Source organism: Bombus impatiens, unplaced genomic scaffold (genome assembly GCF_000188095.3).
Source record: "Bombus impatiens unplaced genomic scaffold, BIMP_2.2 scf_0102, whole genome shotgun sequence".
In the NCBI taxonomy this organism is placed as follows: Eukaryota; Metazoa; Arthropoda; class Insecta; order Hymenoptera; family Apidae; genus Bombus; species Bombus impatiens.
The window spans coordinates 802,453-829,311 of record NT_176521.1 but is presented as its reverse complement, the minus strand read 5'-3'; the positions used below and the strand labels follow the sequence as shown (position 1 = coordinate 829,311).

The 26,859-nt window shown below is 39.3% G+C and overlaps 1 protein-coding gene across 4 annotated transcripts in view; it reads left to right on the top strand.

The window, feature by feature from the left end:
* The window catches only part of LOC100746129 (homeobox protein cut), a 163,541-nt gene extending 137,692 nt beyond the window's left edge, over window positions 1-25,849 (top strand). The window contains exons 4-9 of one of the 4 annotated variants that reach the window (XM_033318551.1): window positions 1-234; window positions 2,144-3,382; window positions 18,317-18,659; window positions 19,497-20,157; window positions 21,044-21,317; window positions 21,660-25,849. In XM_033318551.1, the coding sequence (XP_033174442.1) occupies window positions 1-234; window positions 2,144-3,382; window positions 18,317-18,659; window positions 19,497-20,157; window positions 21,044-21,317; window positions 21,660-23,350 (4,442 nt within the window). In that variant the 3' untranslated portion in view covers window positions 23,351-25,849. Of the gene's footprint in view, window positions 235-2,143; window positions 3,383-18,304; window positions 18,660-19,496; window positions 20,158-21,043; window positions 21,318-21,659 lie in introns of all 4 variants that reach the window. The other 3 variants (XM_033318553.1, XM_033318552.1, XM_033318550.1) reach the window with 3 other exon arrangements.
* Window positions 25,850-26,859: the final 1,010 nt, after the last annotated feature.

The window sequence follows — 26,859 nt, the reverse complement described above, 5'->3', positions numbered from 1 at the left end:
TCGAGGAAGAACTCGAGGCGCGCAGACAGCACATCAACAGACTAGAGAGCAAACTAGAACGACAGAGGGACTATGACGACCTAAAACGCGAGATAAACGCACTAAGGTCGGTCGATCTCTCACAGATACCAACCGGTGAACCTGGCAAGAGCTTGGAGCACCTTCTAATGGAACGCTCGAAGGCGCTTCAGCAAACCGAGAGCTTGAAGCCATCCAATACTCCGGACGCGCTCGGTAAGTCCAACCATCGATCACATTCCCAAAATCGTTACTTCGTATACATGACATTCAGGAATCCATTGACTCGCTTCTCTTTTTTTTTGTACTTAAAATATCACCAACGTTAGGTCAATCTTTATAAAAATTTGGCAAAAGATTTGAAACGATTGTTTGAAAGAAAAATTATCGCGTCTGCTTTAGATCAGGAATTTTTAGAAACACTTGTTTTAACATCTGCAAAGATTCTGATTGCAAAGAATCTAGATTTCACATTCTAGCGGTATATAAATGCGGTCACATGCGTGTGCAGCATTACATATACGAGATAACTGAGAATAGTTGAGAAAATCATTCTATGTATAATAGTATCACTGCTACTAATTCCTGTGCTAAAGTGTTCTGGTCTTCGATTCCCCGACTCTCTCTCTCTTCGAGGCTACGTCGAAGGGCTCAGTATCGTGTATAACAGTACAAAAAGGACACGAGTCACGCAACGCGGACGCTTCTATAAAGAACGAGGGATGACTGAAGGAGCTTACCGAGAGAAAAGGAACAACAAAATAACTCTTGCTTGCCATTGTGTTCGCACTTCTATTTTAACTCTTTTCATCTCTATCCATCCTCCTCTAACCTCTCTCTTTTTTTCTCCTATTTAACTTATTTCACTCTTACCCCTACAATGTTCCATTATCATGGCTCTGTTTTATCACTTTTTCTCTATTTACTTTCTCTGTCGCTACCGTGCTTCCGTCTTTTTCTTCGTATCTCTATTTCCTATATCCTTTTCTTTCCTTACACTCTTATATCTCTGTATCTTTTTCTTTCTTCGAAACGCTGTCTCTTTCGTTCTCAAGCCTATTTTCTCCGGGATATCCTCTACCGCTTAGATTGCACATTTTTCGAGCTACTCTCTCGCTGTGGTGCGTGAATCAACGCGCCGTTGTAGATGGTACTAACGTAATCGACGATACCAGCACGATATTACATACATGTATATTCTCCATAAATGAATCCGCGATCCTTACCAAAACACCATCGGACATCTCCGATTCATCCAACCTCAAGTCCAGCTTACATACGTCAACCGGAGACCTAGCCCCCAAACCACGAGCATCTGCACGCTGGGAAACGTAAACCTCGTACACGCAAATTTCTAGACGGTACATGCGTTCGGGATACGATATCTGGCCGGGTCAAAGCATTGTTCCGCGAAGCAAACTTTATTATACCGAATCGATCGGGAACGAACAAAGAACGACAGAGCGAGAGAGAAGCCGCGCGAACGTGCCAGAGAGGGATACACGACTGCTTCGTTTTCGGCTTCCTCACGACGCGTTACCACCCATTCCAATCTCTCGCGACTTTTTCGAAATCCCTTGAAAAGGAGCAAGTTTCTTCTTTCCTTCGGCGAAAAGTAAAAAAGAGAGACGTTTATAATTAGAAATGTTTCTTCGTTGATTGCGAGGAAGCTCGAGAAAGTACAGTCACAAGATAAGAGAAGATAAGATTTCTTTTGACGATGATAGTAATAGAAAGTGGAATGTAAGAATTAAGAGGAGTAAGTAAAATCCAATTTTCACTGACACGCGACACTTTTCCTCTCGTTGGGCCACGTTGTTCCTCGTTTGTATGCGTACGTGGATCACGCGACGAAGCGTCGAAAAAGAGAGTCTCGGTTCGTCGTCTATCGTCCAGGAAGCTACCGAAGAACTTAGGATGACCAGTTTGTTACAACAGACGACGCGAGAAAGGAGAAAGAAATGATCGATGATATCAGAGTTTGTGATCTCCGAGTTAAATGACGAGTTCGAGTAAGAATTTTCGAGTCCGGTAATCGCGGAACCGTTCTAAGCTTGACTGTCACATCTAGGTTGCGTGTGTGAGCTCGTGTTGACGCGGCCCCTTGTGTTTTTGGTGGTTGCAGGTGGACTATCGTCACCCCTGCAGCGCGCCTCAACCGCCTCACCCCACGTGGTCGGAGGTGTGCCGCCTTCGTCCCACGTGTCCTCCCAGCAACCACCGCCACCGCCCCCAGCAGCAGTCTCCCTACCTCCGCGTTCCACTCCGACACCATCTTCGGCCACCTCGACGACATCCAGTCTCCTCTTCCCACCTCCTCTGCAAAACGTCGAGACCTTCGGCTCCTTCCTCGGCGAAGAGATCGTCGCAAACTGGAGGCGGACGTTGGAGAGGTCCATCATGAACCAACAGCAGCAGCAGCAACAACAACAGCAACAACAACAACATCAACAGCAGCAGCAGCAGCAACAGACGACTTCTTTAAGTCAATTGTCGCAACAGCAGCAGCAACAGTTACAGCAAGCTCAACCGCTGATCGGTTTACACCCACCGACCACTAGCAGTAGTTTAAATCATCTTCCATCGCCAACGGATCCATCATCCAGCTCCAATACGCCAGCCAAATCGAACACCCCGTTAGGAACCACTCCATTGAGTTGCCTTGACGCCGAGAAGGCACCGACCCCGGTGTCCGGACACGAAACACCCGCGCCACCTACCCCATCTTCTACCACCGCGTTGACATCACCGCCGAGCTTTCAACCGCCGACGTCGATGGTCGAGACAACCACCTCCTCCGCTTCCGTGAACGGTGGAAGCGTAACACCCGCCGTTTCAACGGCACCACCACCTAAGAGCCCAGCAGACCAGGAATCCTGCCACAATAACAATAACAGCCACCATCTAGCGAACAACAACATCGGAGGTCTGAGTGTGCTGGACACACTGAAGAGCCCGTTTCGGTTCGACGATAGGACGCATCCGTTTCGATTCAGCGACGAATTCGGTGCTGCTGGAATGGCTGGAAGATTGGGTGAATCACTCATCCCAAAGGGCGACCCTATGGAGGCTAGGCTACAAGAGATGCTACGATACAACATGGACAAGTACGCCTCGCAGAATCTAGACACGCTGCACATAGCCAGGAGGGTCAGGGAGCTACTGTCGATACACAACATCGGTCAAAGGCTGTTTGCCAAGTATGTGCTCGGCCTCAGCCAAGGAACCGTCAGCGAGTTGCTAAGCAAACCGAAGCCTTGGGACAAGCTGACGGAAAAAGGTCGCGATAGCTACAGGAAGATGCACGGCTGGGCGTGCGACGAAAACGCTGTAATGCTGCTTAAATCTCTGATACCCAAGAAAGGTGAGTACCTGTGAACTGTACGACAGCTCTGTCTCTCCAGTTTTCCCCGTTTTTATTGTTTTCTCTGGACACGCATATGTGTACAATATGTACGCATACTTCTATCAAGCGGTGAAGATCAGACATCTGCCAGAAGACAGGATCGTTAGAGGTTACGTGTCTCGTGCTCCTAATTCCAAGCTTTGGATAAAGATACATTATACGTGTTATACATGTGGTGTACACGCTTCTGGTAACATGGCTGATCAGATCTTCGATCAAAGAATCCCGGAAGTCGTAGAAACAGGCTACAGATGTCGGATCGCCTGTCACATCAGAGGATACGAGTAATTGCTTCCGTTTGTTCTTTGATTGTTGGGAACGGTGTTCATCAACAAGTTTGGCGACACAATGGATGAAGATGTGTATGAATTGCTTTATGGATTATCGCGAGATAAAGATAGTTCAAAATGGCTTAACCTGTTGATGATTTCACCAGTGATCTATAAATGGCTCGTTCCAGCTTCGCCGCTGACAATTGAACGTTTGACTCCTACGAAATCTTTTCTGCCTCGCACTGCCAATAATCTGTTCTGCCGAACCACTAACCATCAAACTGTCAGTTAACTATTTTTATTTCGGCTGTCTAATACGGGTGTTAATGGTATCTCTACTTGGTCTAACTTCACCGTGGAATAAGGACACGTATAACCCTTGAACCGGAGGTCGCATCCCCCTCGATGAAAGATAGAGAAACAATTGTCGTGGTAGCACATGCGTTGGTGACGTCGTGAGCTTTCACTCCTCGTTTCAAGAAACTCTGCAGATAAAATAAATAATCAGTTACAATTTTGTCGTGTTTTCATATTCACTATCGTTCATAAGCATTAGTAATACATACTTCCACATTTTGCGAATATATGAAAATATACTTCGAATGAAACTCTTTGATATAATAATTTTGATCTTTGATTTTATATCAGGTAAATCATATTGGCCCTTTAGTTTATGATTTTTTAATTGGTATTTAAATAATCCTCAGCTATTCGTCGCTATAACACAAAATATTTAAAAATATCGACTCATTATACGTAGTTCGTATTTGATGACTCTTATTGAAGAATCGAAGCTAAAGCTAGCGTTATTAAACTGCGAAACCATAAAGCTATATAAACTTTCTAATCAAATCGTGCCAAGTGTCCAAATACTTGTAGTCTATGACGTATCTACGTGGATCATGACCTTTCATCGAGTTTAAGAGATAACGTTAAAAATAATGCTATCTATTTATGTGATTGTTGAATTCGATAAAGGGTACGAATATAGGTCAGGTACTTTTATTCAGAAAGATTATTTAAAATAGTCAACAGGGAGGCATCTTAAGATATTTACAGGTATTCGAAGCATCTCGGCGTTATAGGGTACTGCGCAACAGGCTGTTTCGCCTCTACGGAGGACCACGTGCTGAAATTGAACTGCAATAGGTATTTCTCGACCAAATATTGCACAACTATAATAATGAAATATCAGTGTTGAGAGTGATAGAACCTGTTACAATCGAACGAAAATGTTTTTCATGATATTACAATACGAAGGTTAATATATTGCGTAAAACACTTTCGAACGTTTTCGCTTATCGTTACTTTATCACGGTTTACAAATTGAAGAAGGTTACGTAAATAAAAATAATTATCTACTGATTTGAGAATTGTTTCATTCATATTTACAACTTTACGCTATGATTAAAAGTTGCTTAGACCATTCGCGTATTCTTCTAAAATTCTTTATCGCGGATCTTTAACAAATTTAATTTCAATTATGATTAATTATCTATATTACCTATCAAAGATAAAATAAAATACTCAAACTAATGCCTACACGAATCATTCTAACTTATTGCGATTTAAAACTATTTCACTATCAAAATCAATTTCACGATCGTCATAAACTGATCACCTTATGATGCAATTAATTCCATAGAACCACTTGAAAAGATCAATTGTACGCTATTAGACGACGGTCTTACTTAGTTCGACAAAGGTTGATGGCATAACACCTAAGGATGACAGGTGTTACGCAAAACAGTTGGAAGATGACGTTCGATTTCGTCTTTAATAGTCTTAATTCAATTATACAGCCAGTTGACGCACCATGCTTCGCTATCGATTGTTCGCTGCGTTTGGCAGCCATATTGTTTAGACTAATAGCTCTTGGGAGTAGGAAACTGGGGATGACTTCTAGGCAAGGGTGCAATACATAAAGGGCTCCAGGAGAGAAAGGAGAATGAGAGAGGGGAACGAATGGAAACAGGATCCAAGAGAGAGGATAGACGTTCTAGGTACCGCTGCATTTATCGCAAAAGGTAATTTACACTTACGCCAGATTACCGAGGGATCGCAGAATCGCTGTGGAACGCATTCTCTCCGCGTTTCGATCCGATCCAACCTACTAATTGCTTGCTATCGAGACAAAACGATAAACTGTCTCACGTGTTTCCACGATCAGATCGAAGATTTTGAAAATGGACTAATAATTTCCAGTAATTAAAGCTATGAAGATAGCAATATCTGGATGTATTAGCGTATTTTAGCAGCAACGTACGTGTCGACGTAGTATAAGCTATTGTAATAATAGAGAAAGAGATCCAAGTGAATGCTATTGCCCTAACACTATCGTACGCTAATGTAGGATATAATATATGTTCTATATAGATACCGGAATTAAATTTTCATTATTCTCTATTTTTAAAACATCTGGTTTTATACCGTTTCAACGATTGCAAATAATTATTGCTGAATCCTATAATATACATCTATAGGTATACTTCAAATATCTTGCTCTTTGTTGGGTCATTGTATGAGTTTCATCGTTAGAAAGTGTCCATTCTTTTCCTCGCTCTTCTCAACCTTTTTGCTGAACTAACCTAATCTCGTTAACAAAATAAACAATTAAAAATCGTCGTGCGTTCGACGCACGTAGAGAACGGCGCATCATTAGAAACCAGAAACAAGAAAACGACAGAACTCCTGAAACTTAAAGTATCATCGTACTTTCCCACTCAACGTCCCAAGAATATTTGTAGTTCACATTACACAAAAGTATTTTCCAACAAACTCACCGTCTCCCCAAACCTTTCTCGAAGCTCCATCGTACGAGAATTAAAAAAAAATCCTCGCGTTTACCAAAAACAGTTTATCTTCTAAAAGCGTCAATATGGATGAAAAATTCGCCGCGCGATCCCGTATTAGGATGGTTCTTCCAGCCGCATTACACGCTTCGGAGCGATTCTTCATATTTTTCCATGAACCAGCGTCGAAAACCGCGAAACGTCCATCTGTCGGCGCGAAAACAATGCAAACATTCATTACGGCGGTGGTGCACGCGCGTCGAAATCCGTGTTCCGTCATAAAACATTCGCGTTTCGCCGGTGCCCGGTGACATGAATCACTTCGGGATACATGGTCCCTTGTTTTTTATCGTTACAAGGTCACGTTCGTCGAACCACTGTTCGTCTCACTTATTAAACCATATCCTCTTCTCCCGTAACTCTGCCGGCCACCTATCATTCGGCCATGTCGATCGGTTCTCCCCTTTGCTTTTTGTAAATATTATTTAATACCGATGGCTGCGCGGAGAGGATGTACGGTTGCCATAATGGGGTATCCGCGTCCGACGCGCGAAATATCAAACGACCGCGTATAAAATATACGGTAACCACGGATAAATGCATGGCCGGACGAGGTTCCAGCAGGAGGAAAGGGAAAAAGGTCGACGCAGACGTCGTGCATCAATGGATTGTCGGTTTCCGTCGAATCGCCGACAACGATAATCATGTGCATCGCGCGGCAAAAAAAGAAAAAAAGAAATACCAGGAAAGAAGGAAAAGGGAAAGAGTATCATGCGGAAGGGTGAAGGGAAGAGGGAGGGGTGAAACGATGCGACAAAAATGGGGACTCGTAGAACGACCATGTGCTGTCTGTAAAATTGCGGCTACAAGCGAGAAGCTTTGTAACGTGTAACATAGGTACCTTGAATTTCCGAATTGGTATTAGTATTAATCGGAGAAAGAATGGTAGTTGATGTTTTGTTTGTTGAAACTGGAAAAATGGAATCTTCCGAAGAATCTTTTCATGAGATATTCTTTTATTATTTGAGGTTAATTTATGGTTAGTGTTTAAATATTCGGTCAAATGTTGTGGGACTAGCGAATGGAGAAAGTCTATCATAACAAAATTATTAAGAGGAAATTGTAAAAATATTAGACGTTTCGTTTTCATCGAAATAATGAAATAAAGGAGATTTGTGGTAGAATTTGAGCTATAGAAATCGAGAACTTAAGATACATGGACAAACGGTCTATCATCTTTTTTAATCGATTTTATAATATTTTCATAAATATTCATTCAACCGAGGATGAATATAGACATTCGTTAATAAAAGAATGATTAACAAACGTACCAAGTTTTATCGATATTATATTGTAATTACCATCGATATTATGTGATAAGTGGCATCGATATTGAACAAACGTAACGTCATCGCTGCTTCGACGGACATTTTAATCGCTAATTATTGCACCAACTTCTTGTTCACGGTTGCAACGAGCTCTTTGTGCTACGGACGGACGAGTCGTCGGCTGTTTCTCAATTCAATAAACGTACCTGCGGCATTGTTCGAAACTTCCATAATCGGTGGTGATTTATGGGCAAAAATCGATGCCTTTATTTCGGTTTGAAAAGACGATACTTAAAAGCAATAAATAAGTTCTTGATGGATTTAAATCAAGACCTGATACAAAGAATATTTCCAACGGTGAGTTAGTCTTCTTACTCGTGTTTTAATAGATGGTCGATGCGGAATATTCGTAATTAATTAATTAATTAAACGTTTGTTTTGAACGATACAAATATATTTATCTTCCATTCATAATTGTATCATTGCGAGGGAAATGAACAATTTAAGAACAGATAATGTAGGATTGAAAAGGTAAGAGTAAAAAAATAATTTAAGAACAGGTCATTTCGCTGTTATTCATAAAAATAATAAAGTGTATATCGGTTGTCATTTTATATTTTTAACTTTATAATATAAAATATACTAGCATTATTTTACGAAAAAGAGTAGGGCATCTTGTATATTAATAAAGTTCCATTAATTATAGTTATTTCAAAGCTTGCCAAACATTAAGTAATTTAGACAATTTGAGAGAAAATTATTATATCAAGACTGGATATGCTTCACAAATCATTTAGAAATATAATTTCTTAATTTCGTAGACCGTTAGATAACAATTTTACAAGTAGGAGCCGCCATCTGGGAGCAAATATCTTCAGTTATAAATAAATATTTACTGAACTGTATCGTAAAAATCTCGTGAACTTTACTAATGCTGTGACAAATATACCTGGATCTTGGCCCACTATTCAGCGAAGCGCGTTCGGACATCATTTATTATTGCTCATGAGCGGTGCAATACAATTGATCTAAGCTGGTCCAAGAGCAACGCACCACGCGATTACCGTAATGAAGATAGTTGGTACTAGTCCAACGCTGTTTATCGAGAGATTTTCTTTCTTTCAGGTACAGCTCGCGCTAATCTCCCGTCAACTTCTCGGCTGATATATTAGATCGTCTCATAAGACTTGTTGTTAAATCAAACTCTTGATACGAATTTAGTAGAAATTGTTTGGCAAAGATTTTCTTCTGAAATCTCGAGAACCACTTTTTCCATGTTCGTTACATACATACATATCTTTTTAGTTACTTCAGTTACTTAAAAATGAGTGTTGCATTATTTTTCTATTCTTCGTCACAAATATACAAATATATATAAGCACAACGAATAAAGTTACGAATGATTGTTCTGTACATGTAAATCTATAAAAATTATAGAGTAAATATCAAGAGAAGAGAAATACTTACAAACAATTAATCTATAAACATCGAACTTGAAAAATTATAAAAATTTATAAAATATTACGTGAAGATTAAACTCTGAAAATCGTCCGTTGCTCTAAAAATGTTCTACCGCTTTATCTTTTGATTAAAAATAAAGAAGAGTCGATTAAAAGATCGACTAATGAAATTTTCCCAATACGTTTCGATCACGACATTTATCATTTTTACGGAAAAACAATGAAATTACCGGCGCGCCGTTTATCTGTTTTATTTCACTCTTTGCTTTGATGTCGATTCATTATTCAGCCGGTTTTAATACTGACAACGTTCGTTGCCCGAACTATCTGAAATCACTGGAATTCTTTTTAATTCAGTTACCCTTTAGAGCGTGATCCGTTTATCGAAATGCGGATATGCATCACCACGGTCATAGGACTCTAATTGTGCGATTATAATTGTAAAGTTGTTCTACTGCACGGCTTGAAATATGCTTGTTATTTCCTCTTCGCCGCGAGACCGCGTAAATAAATGAGATGTAAAACACAGGAAACCGGTGCACCATTGAAGTTTTGATTTTTAAGTTAGCCGATCGGATTCGCAGGAAGAAGGAACGAGTATTTCTAAAATAAGATTCAATGTTAATAAAATCCTATTTACTATACTGAAAATAATTAACATTGTATCTATTCTTCTATATCCTTTACATGAAATGTTTCTTCGAAATTTCATATTGGTTAATCGATACTAATTAAATTTTGCCCCGCCAACGAGAATCATCAAGTTCGAAACAAACCAAGAAATAAGTTCCACCATTTGCAAAAAGAAAAATATTAGAAGGAAGAAGATAGGTACCTCATTTCTCTGAAAAATTTTTAGAGAAAGATACTCCATTCTTGGAAATTATTTTCTATATAAGGTCGTAACTGAAACAAGTATTAATTAAAACGCTCGATCGTAACGTTCATTGACCCAATCCGGTAGAGATAACGTTATCAGAGTGCGCGATTGCGATTTCGAAATCCGATTGCGTAGGAGTTGACTATGAACGAAAGAGCTGAAAGATTCGAAAGAGTCGTGATTCGTGAATGATTCAAATTCCTTAACATAATCAGAACCATGATTTTCGCCTGAAATATATCGGTATCGAGAATCGTTCACGCTTCACTCGTGTACGCTTTCTAATCAGTTTTCAAAGTCGGTTTGAATTTCACTCGTACAGTAACAACTATACGACGATCGTCTTTTTTTTCTCTCTTTACTTATTTACTTTTTTCTAATAGCACGCTTTAATTCCTTAATTGCGTGAAAGCATCGGAACGTTACAAGATCGGCTCGATCGCTGCCAGTCTCTACGGTATTGCGTACGATTTATCGCTGGAAACCGGGTTTTTCTCTAATTACTGCCTCGAGATAATGTTTCTTCGAACTAGTTACGAAAATTCAACTAAATCTTGGCTGTTTAAGTTAATTTTCTGACAATGAGTTTCATCGAACAGACAATTTCTTAGATCAAAGTCAATGACCAGAAAAAGCCTAAGAACACTGAAAATTATAATTGATTGGAATGGTTCGAGTTTGAAATATAAATTACTTTTGCTGCTGTTGCTAGTTACCTTATAGAGGCTAACGATAAAATTTCCACTGATTAATTGACCATGATTAATTGATTTCGTTATTTTATGTTTGAAGAAATCATTAGTTCCAGAGTCCAAACATTCTACTAAATCATTATACCGACTATCAAACTTAATCATTCCGCAACTCAAACATTCTACTATTTCTATATTTAACAAACAAGCCATTGGAAAGTTTTCTTGTTTTATTGGAAAATCTTCTTATGTTTCTAGAAAATTCTGCTGCATTTTTTAAAGTTTAAACTCGTACCAAAAGAACATACAAGTATACTATTTATTTATATGTCCATTAATCGACATAAACATATTCGTAATGAAAAGATCTGCGTTATGAAACGCAGCAAGACGATCCATTTAAACGGTCTGGTAGTTCCAATCGAAGATAGAATTTTGTGGTAGCAATTGAAGATATAAGAAAATTTACTATATAATATTGACTCAACAAATTGGAACAGCAGAGAGATATATCACTAGATCGTGAATTCTTACGCAGCTACATGTTTCACAGATTAATTCATATTCTAAAATCAAAAGAGGAGAACCTCGGTTATAAATTATTTTACATACCAAGTATCGTAGAAAGTACTATACTTTGGATATTTTATATATTTTCTCACATTACGCGCGCTCTGTGCAATTTTGCACCTTCAAATTTCTTACGAGTGCATACAAATCCGCAGTCTGGACATTACATATCCACGAACATAATATATTAAGAGCAGACACCGAGTTATATTGGACGATGATTTTCCGCGAGCAAGGCCGACCATTCCGAATTTCGTTCTCGACAACGCGTTCTCGAGGTTGTTACGGAGCTCGATTCGAAGAAGGAACCCCCGTCGGTGCCTCGCAGTCGCGTATTTCACCGTCAATTAAACGCGCTATATGCAGCCACGCACATCTTGCGCGTGTACGCGAGAAAGAGCCACGTAGAACCGGCGCAACGCGAAAGAGTTACGTTCATTAGCGAGGCTACTCTGGTTCATATAGCGATTTTATCAGATTTTCTGTCCCGGTTGTATCCTTCCACCTCCTGACGCCTCGCTCATACAACCGTATTGCCCTTATGGTCGTTCGAGTCCACGGAAATTGCATGGTCTTAAGGTGCATCTTGAAAAACAACCCGACCGTTCCTTACCAGTTGTGGAAATTTCTTTTTAACTTTTTTAACCGTGATTTTTAAACCGTGATTTTTGAACCGTGAAAAGCTCTTCTTCCATTTAGGCGAAGGAATTTATGGTATAGGCTAGATTGTCAAAATAAAATCACAGATTCAACAAGTAATGATTTTTATTCCAGGAAATATGATTTTTCAATTACATCACATCGAAACAAAATAATAAACATAGACAATATTAAAGTAAAAAACACTAATACAGGAAACATTTGAGATATATCGTTTTCGAGATATTATCGATATTATATGAATTCTCATTTCGTACAAGTAAATTATATTCGTGATTAAATCTTTGCTATTTTACTTGGATGCGATACAATTAAGAAATCGTGGTTTTCGAAACAAGGATTATTTTTCCAATCTGCGTTAAATATTCTTCCATTCCTCTTCTCCAATACTGTGCATTCGCAATGTCTTAAATCTCCTTCCTGAATAACTAATGGATTTCTTTAATGAAATAATTGTTACTGTAATTGTAACACGTGTAATTAATTTCCAATTTCATTTCCAATTTTTTTACACAAAAATAACAGTAATAACCACACTATATACAGTCCAAAGAATTCTATTTCCTTTATCATTCTTAACGTTTCCGAATTTAATCTAATCATCTGAACAAAGGAATCTAAATTTTCGATCCTAAAGAAGAGGAAATCGCAATCATTGAAGAACCTTAACCCGAGTTCCCAACCGATATCCAACCTGTTCTATTCTCCTCTCTCAACCAAGACACCATTGTTCGCGGTCCAAAAATACAAGGACTAGCAAACGCCAGTTCTCGAGAACCTATTTTTCATCGTTTCTGATTCCTATCGACCTCATAGACACGTGTACTTTCCACGGGTCAGCCAACAATCGCGGCTGGCGTAAGAATTCTCGTTGTCGAGAACATAAATCGGGAACACGCGTTCCACGTAACAATCGTTTCGTTTCTTAAGGTACGTCATATTCGTTGAAAGGTTCTCACGAAATTGTACCGAAATTTTGTAATCAGCCATTGTCAACGTTCACCGCCATTTATTAGCTTTAAAACAAATTTCATGGCCTGCCTACTGTTTATGGCAGCCGTAATTATCACGAAATATTTTCCATGGAATGTAGGATAAAAGGTAAAGCGTAATATGGATTTCTTATCCGGTTTGGCCATTGTCCTTACCAGAGCCCGATTGTTCTTTCTTTCGACGATTCTTACGAGCCTTTGATGCCTTGGCGCGATCTGAACGAACGAACCGTGACGTTTCATCATCCGGGAGAAACGATGGTGGCAAGACTGCGTGCGCAACGGAAACAACGAGCTCGCGACACCTAGATTATTCTTTGTCTAATTGGCTCAGGCTGGCTCTACTTCGACGTTCAGCGCTTATGAGAAGAAAAGAAAGTTAACACCGAAGACATTGTGAATTAGAAAATAGGGCTGTAGAAAATCTCTTCCTCCAATTTTCACGGAATTGTATTTATGTAATTACTATAATTACGAATTTCTGATAGACACGTGAATGTTGTTTAAGCAGTGAAAAATGGAAAAGTTGGCTTCCAAATATCGTTTTCCTAGGAAAAACAAAGACGTTTCTTTGATCCACTTTGATGTAAAGCAATTGTGAAAGCAGATCAAAGCGTGAAGAATTTCTTAAATGCTATTAGCGTCTTTTTTTTAAATAAATTTCAGTATTCTCATATGATCTCTTCTTCCTGGAAATTTCTTCATTGTTAAGGTAAAAAGGGTGTCATTACGTGGTTCTATAAATTTATGTTTTCTAGCTCTTTCAATAAAGAAAAACTTATCGTCTTTCGTCTGAACTAACATTAATATTTTTGAACCGTATGCACCCAGTATCAACAAAAAGTTTCGTAGATTTAAAGTATGTTGTAAATTCATATCGTAGATGTAGCTTTAGAACACGAGCAATTGCGTCGATGAAATATGAAACTATGAGATATTTATCGCGTTAACAATAATCATGATATTTACGTATTTACCGACGTTTGAAATAGAAATTTTTCTTTGATGCGTTTAAACGCGCAGTTTGATAAGATATTGACGCACGTTCCAATATAGATGTTATGAATATAGATGCGATGTAAGGAACAAGATATTAATGCAGGAACTTTGTGGTAATTGGACACGATAAATCTTTATACGTAATATGTTACGAAGTATCGTTGTTCTCACCGCAATACGTTAATCACCATTCCGTTCGATAACGATAATGTCAATTTCATCAGTGTAAACCGCAAAAAGTCCGCTTACAGGAAAAGGAGTAACGCATAATAACGACCTGGATTCTTTTTATCTCGGCGAAGTTTTTCTGCTGGTAACCAAGTTGAAAACACGTTTTTCACCGATCTGTTCATCGTTACAACGATGTATCCGAGACGCAAGCGTATCTCGTTCTTCTGCGACGCAAAACGTGAACTGCAACCAAAGATTCGATGGAAAATTCACTTGCATATATACGTTACTCTGATTGGAATTTTCAGTTTCTATTACTAAACATTGGAAATGATGTAAATTGTTATCAGAAACCCCTTGCGATATATGTAATTGAATCGATATTATTAGTGAAACATTACGAAATTTGCAGATACCAAAATGCATAGAATGCACGTGATATACACAAAGATGTAAAATATCCGAAACGTATTGTTCTTCGTAACGTAATATTTGATAGGTAAAACAAACTTCAATCTGTTGTACCTATTGTTCGTATTGTGTTCGTGGAAATGCGAATTTGCAGAAAAATCCGCAGTCTATCGTTAAGTTACCTGGCATAACAGTAACAATTTTGATAATTGATGAAACTTTACAATCAATTTGTATAAATTACAAATCGCACGATTATTCTTTATCCGACGCAATATTGTGGAATTGTACGAGAGAAGTTTAAAAGATGACGACATAAAGAAGCTAGTGAAACTTCAGTCGTCTTCAGTGGGTCGTTTCAACTACAAAATGTAGCTGTAAATATAGGTGGAAGTGTATTTGCCGAAAGATCGCAAAACGTACAGATCGAATTTCAATGGCCATTGCCAATCAATCTGGTAAACAGCCGATTCTTTCGTTAAGAGGTTGCCGCAGTTGTCCCACGAAAATGTCGTATGGGCACAGAGAGAAGAAGGTTGGCATAAGTCGAAGTCCGCTGGCACGAATTCAAACATCACGAGACAATACAGGCGTACCAGCATCGTGTGTACACGTCGCGTTCGATTCTTCACAAGCACCGAACGAACCTCGACTGTCGTCATTGTCCCCGTAATGTTTCCACCCACCAACGTTGTCGATTTCTTGAAACATTTCCCGTCGACCAATATTCTCGCAATAACTGCAACATCGGTTTCTTGGATCGCCGTCTACATTCCGACCTTAATGACCAATTAATCTTTCCTTTCTTGCGTTCCGCATTCGACACTGTACTTATTCTTGTTATAAATAAAAAAGGAAAGAAATTTTCGGTTATAGACGGATTTACGATCGAAAGTGTAGAAACTGAGAGATTCGTTTCGTTCGCATGGCGAGATTAAGAGGCATCTTTTTGCAAAGAGGTGAATTACAGATCAGTTTCTGTTGCAAATAACAAAGCAAAGGAGGAACTGTTTCTTTTTTTATCGACGAATTTACAATGGAAATTATGGATAGCGAAGTATAATATAAGAGCCGATTCATTTATACGAGATTAAAGCAGATTTTATTTTTTCTTAGGAGTGAAATATAAATCGGTTTGTGTTAAAAAAAAAATACAGATGACAAAGGTATTTTATTTCATCGACGAACTTGCTACTGGAACTGTGCACCGTTTAGATCGATTTAATTAACAGAGATCTAAATAATAGATTAGATGTTTAAATGAAATGGATGTTTTTAAAAACGGTGAAACGTGGATCGTTGTTTAATGATCGATACGTTTCTGGGTAAATGTGGAAAAAGAGGCACATTGTGTTTCGAATATCGTATAATCGATACTCGGGGATTGTTTGAGTTTAACACTGTCGAGACACGTGAAAAGGAGACAAAAGCTAGTGGTTCGTAGAACGAGGTACGGTAGATCTGAATAGAAAATAGAGTATTTAAAATAACAGAGTTACAGTCTATTTATGTCATGTGAAACATATCAAAGTGAAAACAGTCAAGCAATGACACCGTTTACAAAGTTCAATCTCTTTTGAATGATTTTCTAAGAATTATTTTCACGATACAATTAAATTCATTGAATCTAATTTCCTCAGAGCTGAGTTAAAGTATTGAAACTAATTTTGTAACGTTCTTTCTTCTACTCCTTTACACGAATACCTAGATTTAAGCTGATGACGATTTAGTGATACACGACATAGCATAACACTTCTAGAAGTTCCTTTCATAATATATTTTTTGATTCCAATAATTGTTTGCTGATCTATAGCGAAAGCTCGAAATGCAATCTATATTTAATTATAATTTATTTCGAAAACAGAAATTACTACAAAATTTAAGCTTCCTATATCCTTGATCACTTGGAAAATCACTCTTGCAATTCACTCTGATATTTTCATAGCTAGTAAATTTTAATTCAAGAGATATTGAATATAATTCTAAACGATAATACGGTTCTAAGTGAAATTTGACATAAAAAAATTAGCAGGAATACACAGAAATTCAAGTTTTCTACAAATTAGTCAACACATGTCGTACGTTAAAGTAAAAAATGATAAAAGGTCATTATTAATTATCTACGTCCAACGTATCGAGTATAATCTTCTCGTAACTGGTTAAAGAAGTTTTCATCGCATGATTCTCCCTAATCTACCTAACGAGTAACATCTTCTATTTTTCGGCCGTAAACACGTCCGTGGCGAGAATATTTGGTTGAGTGAGAGAGCAGAAAGGTAGCGAAGCAATCAAAGACATGATCGATGGCTCATTCGTCTGAATCTTACGGCTGATTGGTCAATTAGACAGGAAACACGTACGAGAAGTAGACTGTTGGCTACGTGTAAGAGTAGGGAAGGCCACAAGGGCGAGGCTTCGGAAAAGGATATTTTAATTATCGTCGCTGGGTTATGCTTCTGCCTTCGGCTTCGAGCCGGTATTATTGATTTTGCTTGTATTAATTGCACCCACGTTCGATCGAACGTGGAATCAACCCTCGGATCTGATTAGGTTCGTGGGTCTGCTTCTTCCTTATCGAACGTCGTTCGTAACCGACGAAATTAAAAGACACTGATCACCAGGGAATTTGAATTTCGACCTGTTCGTTCTAGCATTCTTTTCAACTCAACCAGAAACGATCGTTAATTCTCTATTCTTCTAAGTAAAATTGTTTCTTGGCTGTATAAAAATGCTTCTTGTAATTATTGTTTTGTTTAAAATGATTATTTACTGTTCGTCTTAATTTTTTAGTTGTTAATTTTCGATATAATTCTGTTCCATCGACTTCTACTATTTATCATTTCAAACATCCTAACATTTATGAAACAGTGAAAACTTGGAGAGACATGTAGCGTTATTTTCGATTTCTACTTCATCCAAAAGGTATTGGAAAAGTAAATCAAGAGGCGGTTTACAATATGATAATTTACATTAACATGCAAACGATGTAAAACGAATAACAGCTTTTGAGGATTTCTGTAAAATCTATGTCTTGTATTAGGTTGTAGCATGCGAAATGTCCATTTGAAATCTTCAGATAAAATCATCCTACTATTCGCCATCGATCTTCCAAATTTTCTTCCAGCGATACAAACCTGTAAAATAGCAAATGGAATAAAGCTTCGAAGATTTTGCAAAATTCCCAATTATTATATGTACTTACGCCGCTAAATACTTTGCAAAAGTAATATTAGGAACGTTATATCGATAAAAAATTCCAGAGACCAGGTATTTCCATCGATAAACAAACTTTAATAAAAAAAGAAAAAAAAAACAGAAGTAAATTAACTAGAACCAAAGCAAATGGACGTTTCACATATATGAATCGCTAATTCGCCAATTAACTCGACAAAACGAAAAATAGAGGAAATCGATGATTTTAACGCTAAAATCTCAAAATTTTCAAAAACTGGAGTTAACGAATTTGGCGTGCGAACGGTTCGTATTACAAACCTAATAAAATCTACAGTAGAAAGCAGAGCGTGGATCCAAGCAGTGAAACCAGCCTCTTACCTCTATTTATATCTTAATCTAATGCATCTTTTCTACATTTTCTACATACCAATAAGACCAAACCGAGTAAGAACGCACCACAAGTTGTGCCTCACCCGTAGAGTATGTTTCAGGCAAGGAGCAGGGAATGCCAGCGTTCGCGCGTGGTCCACAGGAAGGTGGTCCGCCGGAAATGAGTGACGAAAGGTTGGCGCATATCCTCTCAGAATCGGGCCACCTACAGATGAGGGGTGAGCACGAGGTGTCGAACGACGCGGACAGCAAAAGTCCAAATAGAATCGGTTGTCCGAGCCCATTTAACAAAGACAGGCTCGACAGTCAAAATAGGAGACTGAAGAAATACGAGAACGATGACATTCCGCAAGAAAAGGTAGTCAGGATTTACCAGGAGGAGCTGGCTAAACTTATGGGAAGAAGGGTGGAGGATCTACGTGGACCCAGAGAGTTCTCTTCCAGGTGAGGCCCGAACAAATGAAAATGTATCGCCATCACTTGCTGGATTGATTGGAAAATAAGAAAATTAGAGATAGATATAAATATTCGATTTTAAATTTTGTATTTTTATGAACAATTGAAGAGATCTAAGGAAGGATATTGTTTCGTTTATTGAATATCATAAGAAGAACTTCAATTTGGATATTTGATATAGTTTTAGTTGGTCATGTACATTCTAAACATTTTTAATTAGAAGTACAATTCCACTATTTATCAACCCTATCTTGTCACGAGAAATTTATTCCTGAAATGAAACTTCATTAACAAAATCTATAAACAAAATTATTCTTCCGGCAAAAAACTAAAAGCTCCATCGAATTAATAATTCTCCGTGAAGATAAATATTCAGTGTGCCAAGAATGTGACTCGTATCGTCAACACCTCGCATCATTACTCAATTCCTCTATTCGCGAATCTGAAAACATAAGTCAAAAGAATCAAAGCAAGAAACATAATCAATTTAAGAATAAGTAAAAAGTAAAAGCACACACGTTACGATGTTAAAAGATGTTCGATAGCGCATCAGGCCGCTATCCATGCGAACCGGTAGCGCATCCCATAGATCATATGAGTCACGGCGGATCGCGGCCGAGCAACAGAGAACTATGCCGAACGGATGACGTATGCGGCTAAAATTAATATGCTAGCTATATTTGTTTCGTTGCTTAACACGAAAATGTCAGGTGTAAACACGGGCTTTTTTGGTCGAAAGCTCGGATTACAGGGCGCAGCTATTGTCAAGCGAGCCGCCACGATTGATCATTATTGAGGACAGCACGCGACCTCGATTAATTGTAGCGCGATGTTCCCGCACTTTTTCAGCGGCACGCAAGGTGGTCTTCAGGGTATAGAGCGGACGCAGGAGGACATCAGGTTGGCGCTTGACGCGTACCACCGTGAACTACAGAAGCTGAACGCGACACCAGGTCAGAATCCCTCGTTGACAGGACTGCCAGGACTACCTGGCCTGCCTGGCCTCTTGGCTCTACAGCAGCAAGCGCTTCAGCAACATCATCTCGCTACAAACGGTGGTGGTGTCCAAGATCTGAGCCTCGGTAAAGTCGATCCAAGAAATAAGATGATAAACGGAGTGTCCGAGGAGGAGAAAGAGAAGATAGAGGAAGCGATGAGACACGCAGGAAGTGCTTTCTCGTTGGTCAGGCCAAAACAAGAACCAACCACCGCACCCCAATCGACGCCAGGTGGATCTAGCGCGAGTTCACCGCTTGGCAACTCGATTCTTCCACCAGCAATGACACCTAGCGAGGAATTCTCGGGTGCAGCGGCGGCCAGTCCTCTTCAGAGGATGGCCTCTATCACGAATAGTCTGATCAGTCAACCGTCCACGCCTACCCACCACGCGGCCAACCAGAGGCCACTGAAAGCTGTACTTCCTCCCATTACCCAGCAACAGTTCGACTTGTACAATAACTTGAACACAGAGGACATTGTTAAGAGAGTAAGTTGAATCGTAACATTGTTTAGAAGTAGTTGGAGGTGGTCCTCCAAGCATGCCGTTCGAAGGTTACAGATCGGGATTAGAGATAATTCGATTATTCGCTTGCATCGCACAATTGTGTGCGTCTTTGCTTTATTGTCGTATTTGCTGCATTCTTTTGCCGGGTATTCCCTTGTGCCTCGCCAGTGAACTTCTTCACAACCTTGATATTTCGATTAATTTATGATGTTGTGTTTCATTTAGTGTGAAAGAAACGTTACTTAATCATCAGTAAATTTCGTCACTTCGCTAAGATTTTCACTGGTATTTTATTCTGGAAGTTACTATAACTTTATTGTCGCAGTGATCCCGTCGCTTCGTTTAACGAAGTATTTTTGGCACAATTTTGATGCAAGTTTCAAGTAAATCTACTTAAAATTCGAAGTATCCTGATAATTCACGTAATCTATGTTTCGAACGGACGATCCCTAATTTTCAAACGGCAATATATATATCACCAGATATAAGAAGCTTTTAAACAAGATATTCCTTCGACTAAGGAAAAATCAAACAGTGTTTCCAAAAGTAATAGACAAAAGTGCAAAAAAGAGTTCGCTCGTACTTTTCAGATACATCGATGTACAAACACGTAGAGAATCTATAACAGTAAACGTTCTGTTCTGAACTATTTTTATGCCTCTCTTCTATCTATAGCCATTTTATTAACATCATACATTTCCAGTTTTGTGAAACACTCTATATAAGAAATATATGAGTTATAAGTCTATAAACTTGTTTAAAGTTCGACTCAATCTAGTTAGAGTCTCTATATCTCTTCTAGCAATTGTTCCTTAGCCTAAAAACGACATTAAATAATAAAATAAAGAATAAAAATTCGTTTTTGCAGGTGAAGGAGCAGTTGTCTCAATATTCGATCTCGCAACGTCTGTTCGGTGAATCCGTGTTGGGCCTGTCGCAGGGTTCCGTGTCAGATCTGCTGGCGCGTCCAAAGCCATGGCACATGCTGACGCAGAAAGGCCGCGAGCCCTTCATCAGGATGAAGATGTTCCTCGAGGACGATAACGCGGTGCACAAACTGGTCGCCAGCCAATACAAGATCGCGCCAGAGAAGTTGATGAGGACCGGCGGCTACGGTGGCCTGCCTCGTAAGTTTAACTCAGGTCAATATAGATGTTTTGTTATTTTACTAAAAACAACATAGTTTGGGAGCTCGATATCTCTGTGTGCCGAATGCTGCTGCCTTAAAAAAAAAAAAAAAAGGAAACGGGAGAAATAAAAAGCAAAAAAGAAAACTAAAATACGAAGAACATGCGTTGAGTGAAATTGAACGAGTGAAAGATATGTTTGTGGATGGAGGAAGCTAATTCTAAGCCTAAAGGAGGGATTTTCTCTAATCCCAGCTTAACGAAGCAACTGACGACTGTCAAAGTGAGCTTTCGGACTATAACTCAAAAGTTTCGTGAGCGATCACCTTTCAGCGTCTCTTTTTCTTCTTTTTGCAGCCTGTGGAACACCAATGAAGCCAATGCCTCCGACGAAACTGGTACAGGAACAGCTACAGAACGCAGCGAAGGCGCAAGCAGCGGCGCAAGCTGCGGCTCAGGCAGCAGCGCAACACCAGCAGGAGAATCAAATGCAGCTTGGTCCGCCTCAACAGAGTCCGCAACACCCTCAACACCCACAGCCACCACCGCCAATGATGCTGACACCACCTGGACCTCATCATCCCCATTCTCAGCTCAGCATGCAGGAACTGCAGAAAAAGCAACAACAGCAACAGCAACAGCAGATGAACCTTCATTCCCCGCATCACCAAATGACCCCATCGCCTCTCCGTGGTCTTCATCCACATATCTCGCCGAGTGTATACGAAATGGCCGCGTTGACGCAAGATCTGGACACGCAGACGATTACGACGAAGATCAAAGAAGCGTTGCTTGCCAATAATATCGGCCAGAAGATCTTCGGCGAGGCTGTGCTCGGACTGTCGCAAGGCTCGGTCAGTGAATTACTCAGCAAACCAAAGCCATGGCATATGCTGAGTATAAAGGGCAGAGAACCTTTCATAAGAATGCAATTGTGGTTATCGGATGCGCACAACGTGGACCGATTACAGGCGCTGAAAAACGAGCGTAGAGAGGCGAACAAAAGAAGGCGTAGCAGCGGGCCAGGTCACGATAATAGTTCCGACACCTCGAGTAACGACACGGCCGAGTTCTATCACGCAGCGTCGCCCGGACCTGGACCAGCCTCCGCTAAGAAGCAAAGAGTCCTCTTCTCCGAAGAACAGAAAGAAGCTCTGAGGCTTGCCTTCGCGCTCGATCCATATCCCAACGTGGCCACCATCGAGTTCCTCGCTGGTGAACTAGCGTTATCCTCGCGGACGATAACCAATTGGTTTCACAATCATCGGATGAGACTGAAACAGCAGACGCCACACGGTCAACCGGAGCCTCAATCGCCAAGAGAGCCTGGCCAGCCATTCGACCCAGTCCAGTTTAGATTGCTGTTAAACCAAAGACTGTTGGAAATCCAAAAAGAGAGACTAGGCTTGGGCAACGTGCCTCTGCCTTACACGCCGTACTTCAACCCTAATCTGGCTGCCTTAGTAGGGAACGCGCTCAAGGAACAGTGTTCCGGTCTGGATCTTTCTATGAACGCTCTGAAGAGGGAGCCAAACCAAGAATTCGAGGACGAGGATGTGGAAGACGCTATGAGCAATCTCGGTAGCGAGGATTCGGAAGGATCTGCGGGGAGTATAAAGAGAGAACCGGCGGAAACGCCTACAGCACCGGCCACTGTCAGATCAAACAGAAGAAAACCTGCAGCGCCGCAGTGGGTGAATCCTGAGTGGCAGGAACCAGCCAGAACAGGGGACGAAGTGATCATCAATGGTGTCTGCGTGATGCAAACGGATGATTACGGCGTTAAGAGAGAAGCCGAAGAAACGATTAGGGTAGAACCGACTCCGGTACAGGACAGATACGAGGAAGACGCGCAAAGTGACGTATCTTCTGTGTCTGGAAACAACGGTCAGGACCGAGATAGCCCTCTGCCCAGTCCAAAGTCTGGACAGAACAGTCCGGTGACCTCGCCCAGGCCACCCTCGACGCAGCAGACGCAGCAGTCCACCGATGAGAGTCCCAAGGACAGCGTGGTGAAACACGAACCCGAGGAAACGTGGGATTATTAAGGAACTCTCTGTCTCTCTTGTCGTGATATCGTTACTTTCACAGGATCAAAGAGGGAACGCTAAGAGTGAGGACGTTGTCGAAACATGCCAAAACGATGCTGCGAGTCGCATACGGTCCTCGTATCCGCGTGGACCGCGGGCCTAGTTAAGTTCTTAGAGAGGAAGAAAGAGCAAAAAAAACCAGTCATAGGATTCGACCAGGCCTGGTTGGTCGATTCCTGCCTACCACGAGGGCATTATCAATAGGGAGGCAAATACAAAGTAGGATACGTGAAATGGTAAATTAAAAGAAACTAAAACGCAAAAAAAATAAGAAACAAAAGACGCATCAGTGTATGAGAATTGTCGGTCGAACTTTTTTCGAAGACTAAACAACCAGACACACGCTGCTTTATCAAAGAAGACGGAGCTCAATCAAAAAACGAAAAAAAAAAAAAAGAGAAAGAACAGAACTGTTTTTCGTAACACACGCGTGGTATCTGTGCGAGAAAAGGGGTTAGTGATGGTGTGCACAGTTGCTACGTATTCGGCGAATTCGTAATTGTTAAAAGACTGTGACGCGACTGGATAGCCTGGGGGATAAAGAGTAGCAAAAGGCGTTCGTCGCACATTCGCTCGAAAAAATCCGAGGAAACCCTGGCCGCTTCCGTTTTTTCTTCGGTGGATCTCGAGAGAGTTGGCTTCGAGAGAGTTAGAAAAAGATAAAGAGACGAAGAACGCAGTGGAAGAGATTGAAATAGAACCGGAGGAAAGTAAAGAAATAAAAGAATACGATGATCGATCGGTAAAACGGAAATGGCCCGGATTCATAGAGTGCAATCTACGAGTAACCAGAGAGTTGTTAGATCAAATTATTATTAATTTTATCTAATTACGCGACGAAGATGAGCGATTAATAATTATTGCATAATTGTGATTCATGTTATATTGTTTATACACTTCTCCTATCCCAATAGTCGTTAAGCTGTTAATGTTATTACACTCCGCTCTCCGACTACGTACCTTTTTTTGTCTGTTCGGTTAGTAGGCGCGTCATCTTTCGTGAAGAAGGAAAAAGAAAAATAAGGCAACGGTTTAGAAAAGGAAAACGTGTCCTCTCGCTCTTTTTCCTGCTTCTTGCTTGTCCGCCAACCTATGGAATAGTAAACGTCAATCCCTTAAGTAGAACTGGTTAGTATTGTTATATCTATCCTTTTTTCGTATTTTATTTGTTTCTCTTTTTTTGATGATTCAACGCGCGTGGTTTTCGTTTGCTGTTCTCGTATGGATAAGCAGAAAAAAGCAGGATCAAGCAAAAAAAAAAAAAAATCTGTCCACTTACGAATATATAGTTCTTTATGTTGTTTTTCTTTCTATTTCCGCCTAGAGAATTTGTGAAAAGAGGGAGAGTAAGAAAGATAGTTATACAAAGCGATCGGTGATCGAGGTTATCAGTTACTACCAATTATTAATGTATTATTAGGCTTACGTTATCACTGCTATTTTATTATTATCGAATAATATTATTATTACGATGATTATTATTAATATTATTATTGATTATATTGTATTATTTTATTACCATTCGAATTCTTATCGCGATAACGACACGGCTTCTAAAGCCAATGTGATAGAGCTTATATGCGATGATAAAAGTAAATTGATGAGAAATTAACAAATGAGAGAAAGGGATTGAGAGACTGGGAGAGAGAGAGAGAGAAATTAGAGCGATGTGCCGGGAGGTCGGAGGCCTTCTTTTGTGCGATGAAGATGCGCCGGCATCTTTAAACCGGACGTTATAAAGCGGTGGCACCGTAAAGCTCGCATCCACATGTAAATAGCTGTACAAAAAAGAAGAAAAAAAAAAACGACGAAAGAAAGAGAAGAGAAGAAGAAGAGACTCGGAACATGCGAAACATTACACGTACATGATCTTGTATATTATACTTAATTACCACACTTAACTCTCTAATAGCGGTATATTCACAAACACAGAGCTAAGGGCGCGAATAGTGAACACTTAACGCCCCGTTTCCAATTAAACGATCGAACGATAGGTATAAGATCGGTCGTCGTTGAACAACAAATTTTAGGGGTAGTCCCTTTTTAAAATGTACGAACGTATATAATATATATATATATATATGTGTGTATATTATATGTGTATATTATATATGTACACACATACACACACACACACACAGATATGTGGAAACGCGGCGTTAAGGCTGTTACACGCAGCGCGACAGGTGAACATAATTACGAAAATTACCGTACACTATCGATGCCTGAGAAGGGAGAGGAAGTGAGGGTGAATGCGTGTGCTTGTATGTGAGAGAAAGGGGCAAAAATTATCCTCGATATTACGAATCAAACTTGTATTTACCAGATTAAATTTTAATCTTCGATTAAATTCTAGTCCGCAATTTAAACGAACGATGGCTAAAGAGAGTGAGAAAGATAGCAGAGTGAAAGAGTGGGAAGGAAAAAAAGGGATCGAATGGATGAACGAATGGAAGGAAGGGAGCGAATGAGTGAAAAGAAAAAAAGACGATGTGCGATCGAGACAGCCAACCAGTGAGAAAAACACTTAAACAAAAAAGGGCATTGCTAATTGAGAGACCAGTGATCCGACATTCTTTCTTTTCGATTTACATTTTTTCGTGAAATCTATAACCATCGGGGGAATAGTGTGAAACTGTATACAAACGCTATTATCATCTTTAAACGCTAATTATCGCTAGTGTCACCCTCATTATTCTTCACGTTATTATTATTATTAATATTATTATTTTACCATTATTATTATTATTATTATTATTATTATTATTATTATTATTATTTTAATTCTTATTATTTTTATTACTATTACTACCGTTATTATTATTATTATTATTATTACAATTACTATCATTACGATTATTATCATTACTGCTATCGCTATTATTATTACCTTTTATCATGATTATTATGTCATCGTTGTTCGTAACTTAATGACATCGACCAGTCGCATGGGGCTGTCCGACGATCATCATCAATGGCATCCAAATATAACAGACAATGATAACATGATAATACCAAATCAATAAACTATATATATATATGTATCTTTATATATATCTTTATATATATATATCTTATATATATATTATATATATATTATATATACATCATATATATTACATATATTATATATATATCATATATATTATATATATATTATATATATTATATATATATCATATTATATATATTATATATATTATATATATTATATATATTATATATATTATGTATATATCATATTATATATATATTATATATATATATATATATATATATCAAAAGATATATAAAGAGCGTGTAACAAAGGGAAACGTAAAGAGAAACGCGTATGAAATAGCCGCGAAAAATCGATTCAGCCCGATGAGACCGCCCGATCGATCGTCAATCTCGTTAGGTTACGACGTCGAAATTGCCACGAAAAAATGCCGATCGTCGCCGATCGTCGCGCGCAGCTGATCAAACAA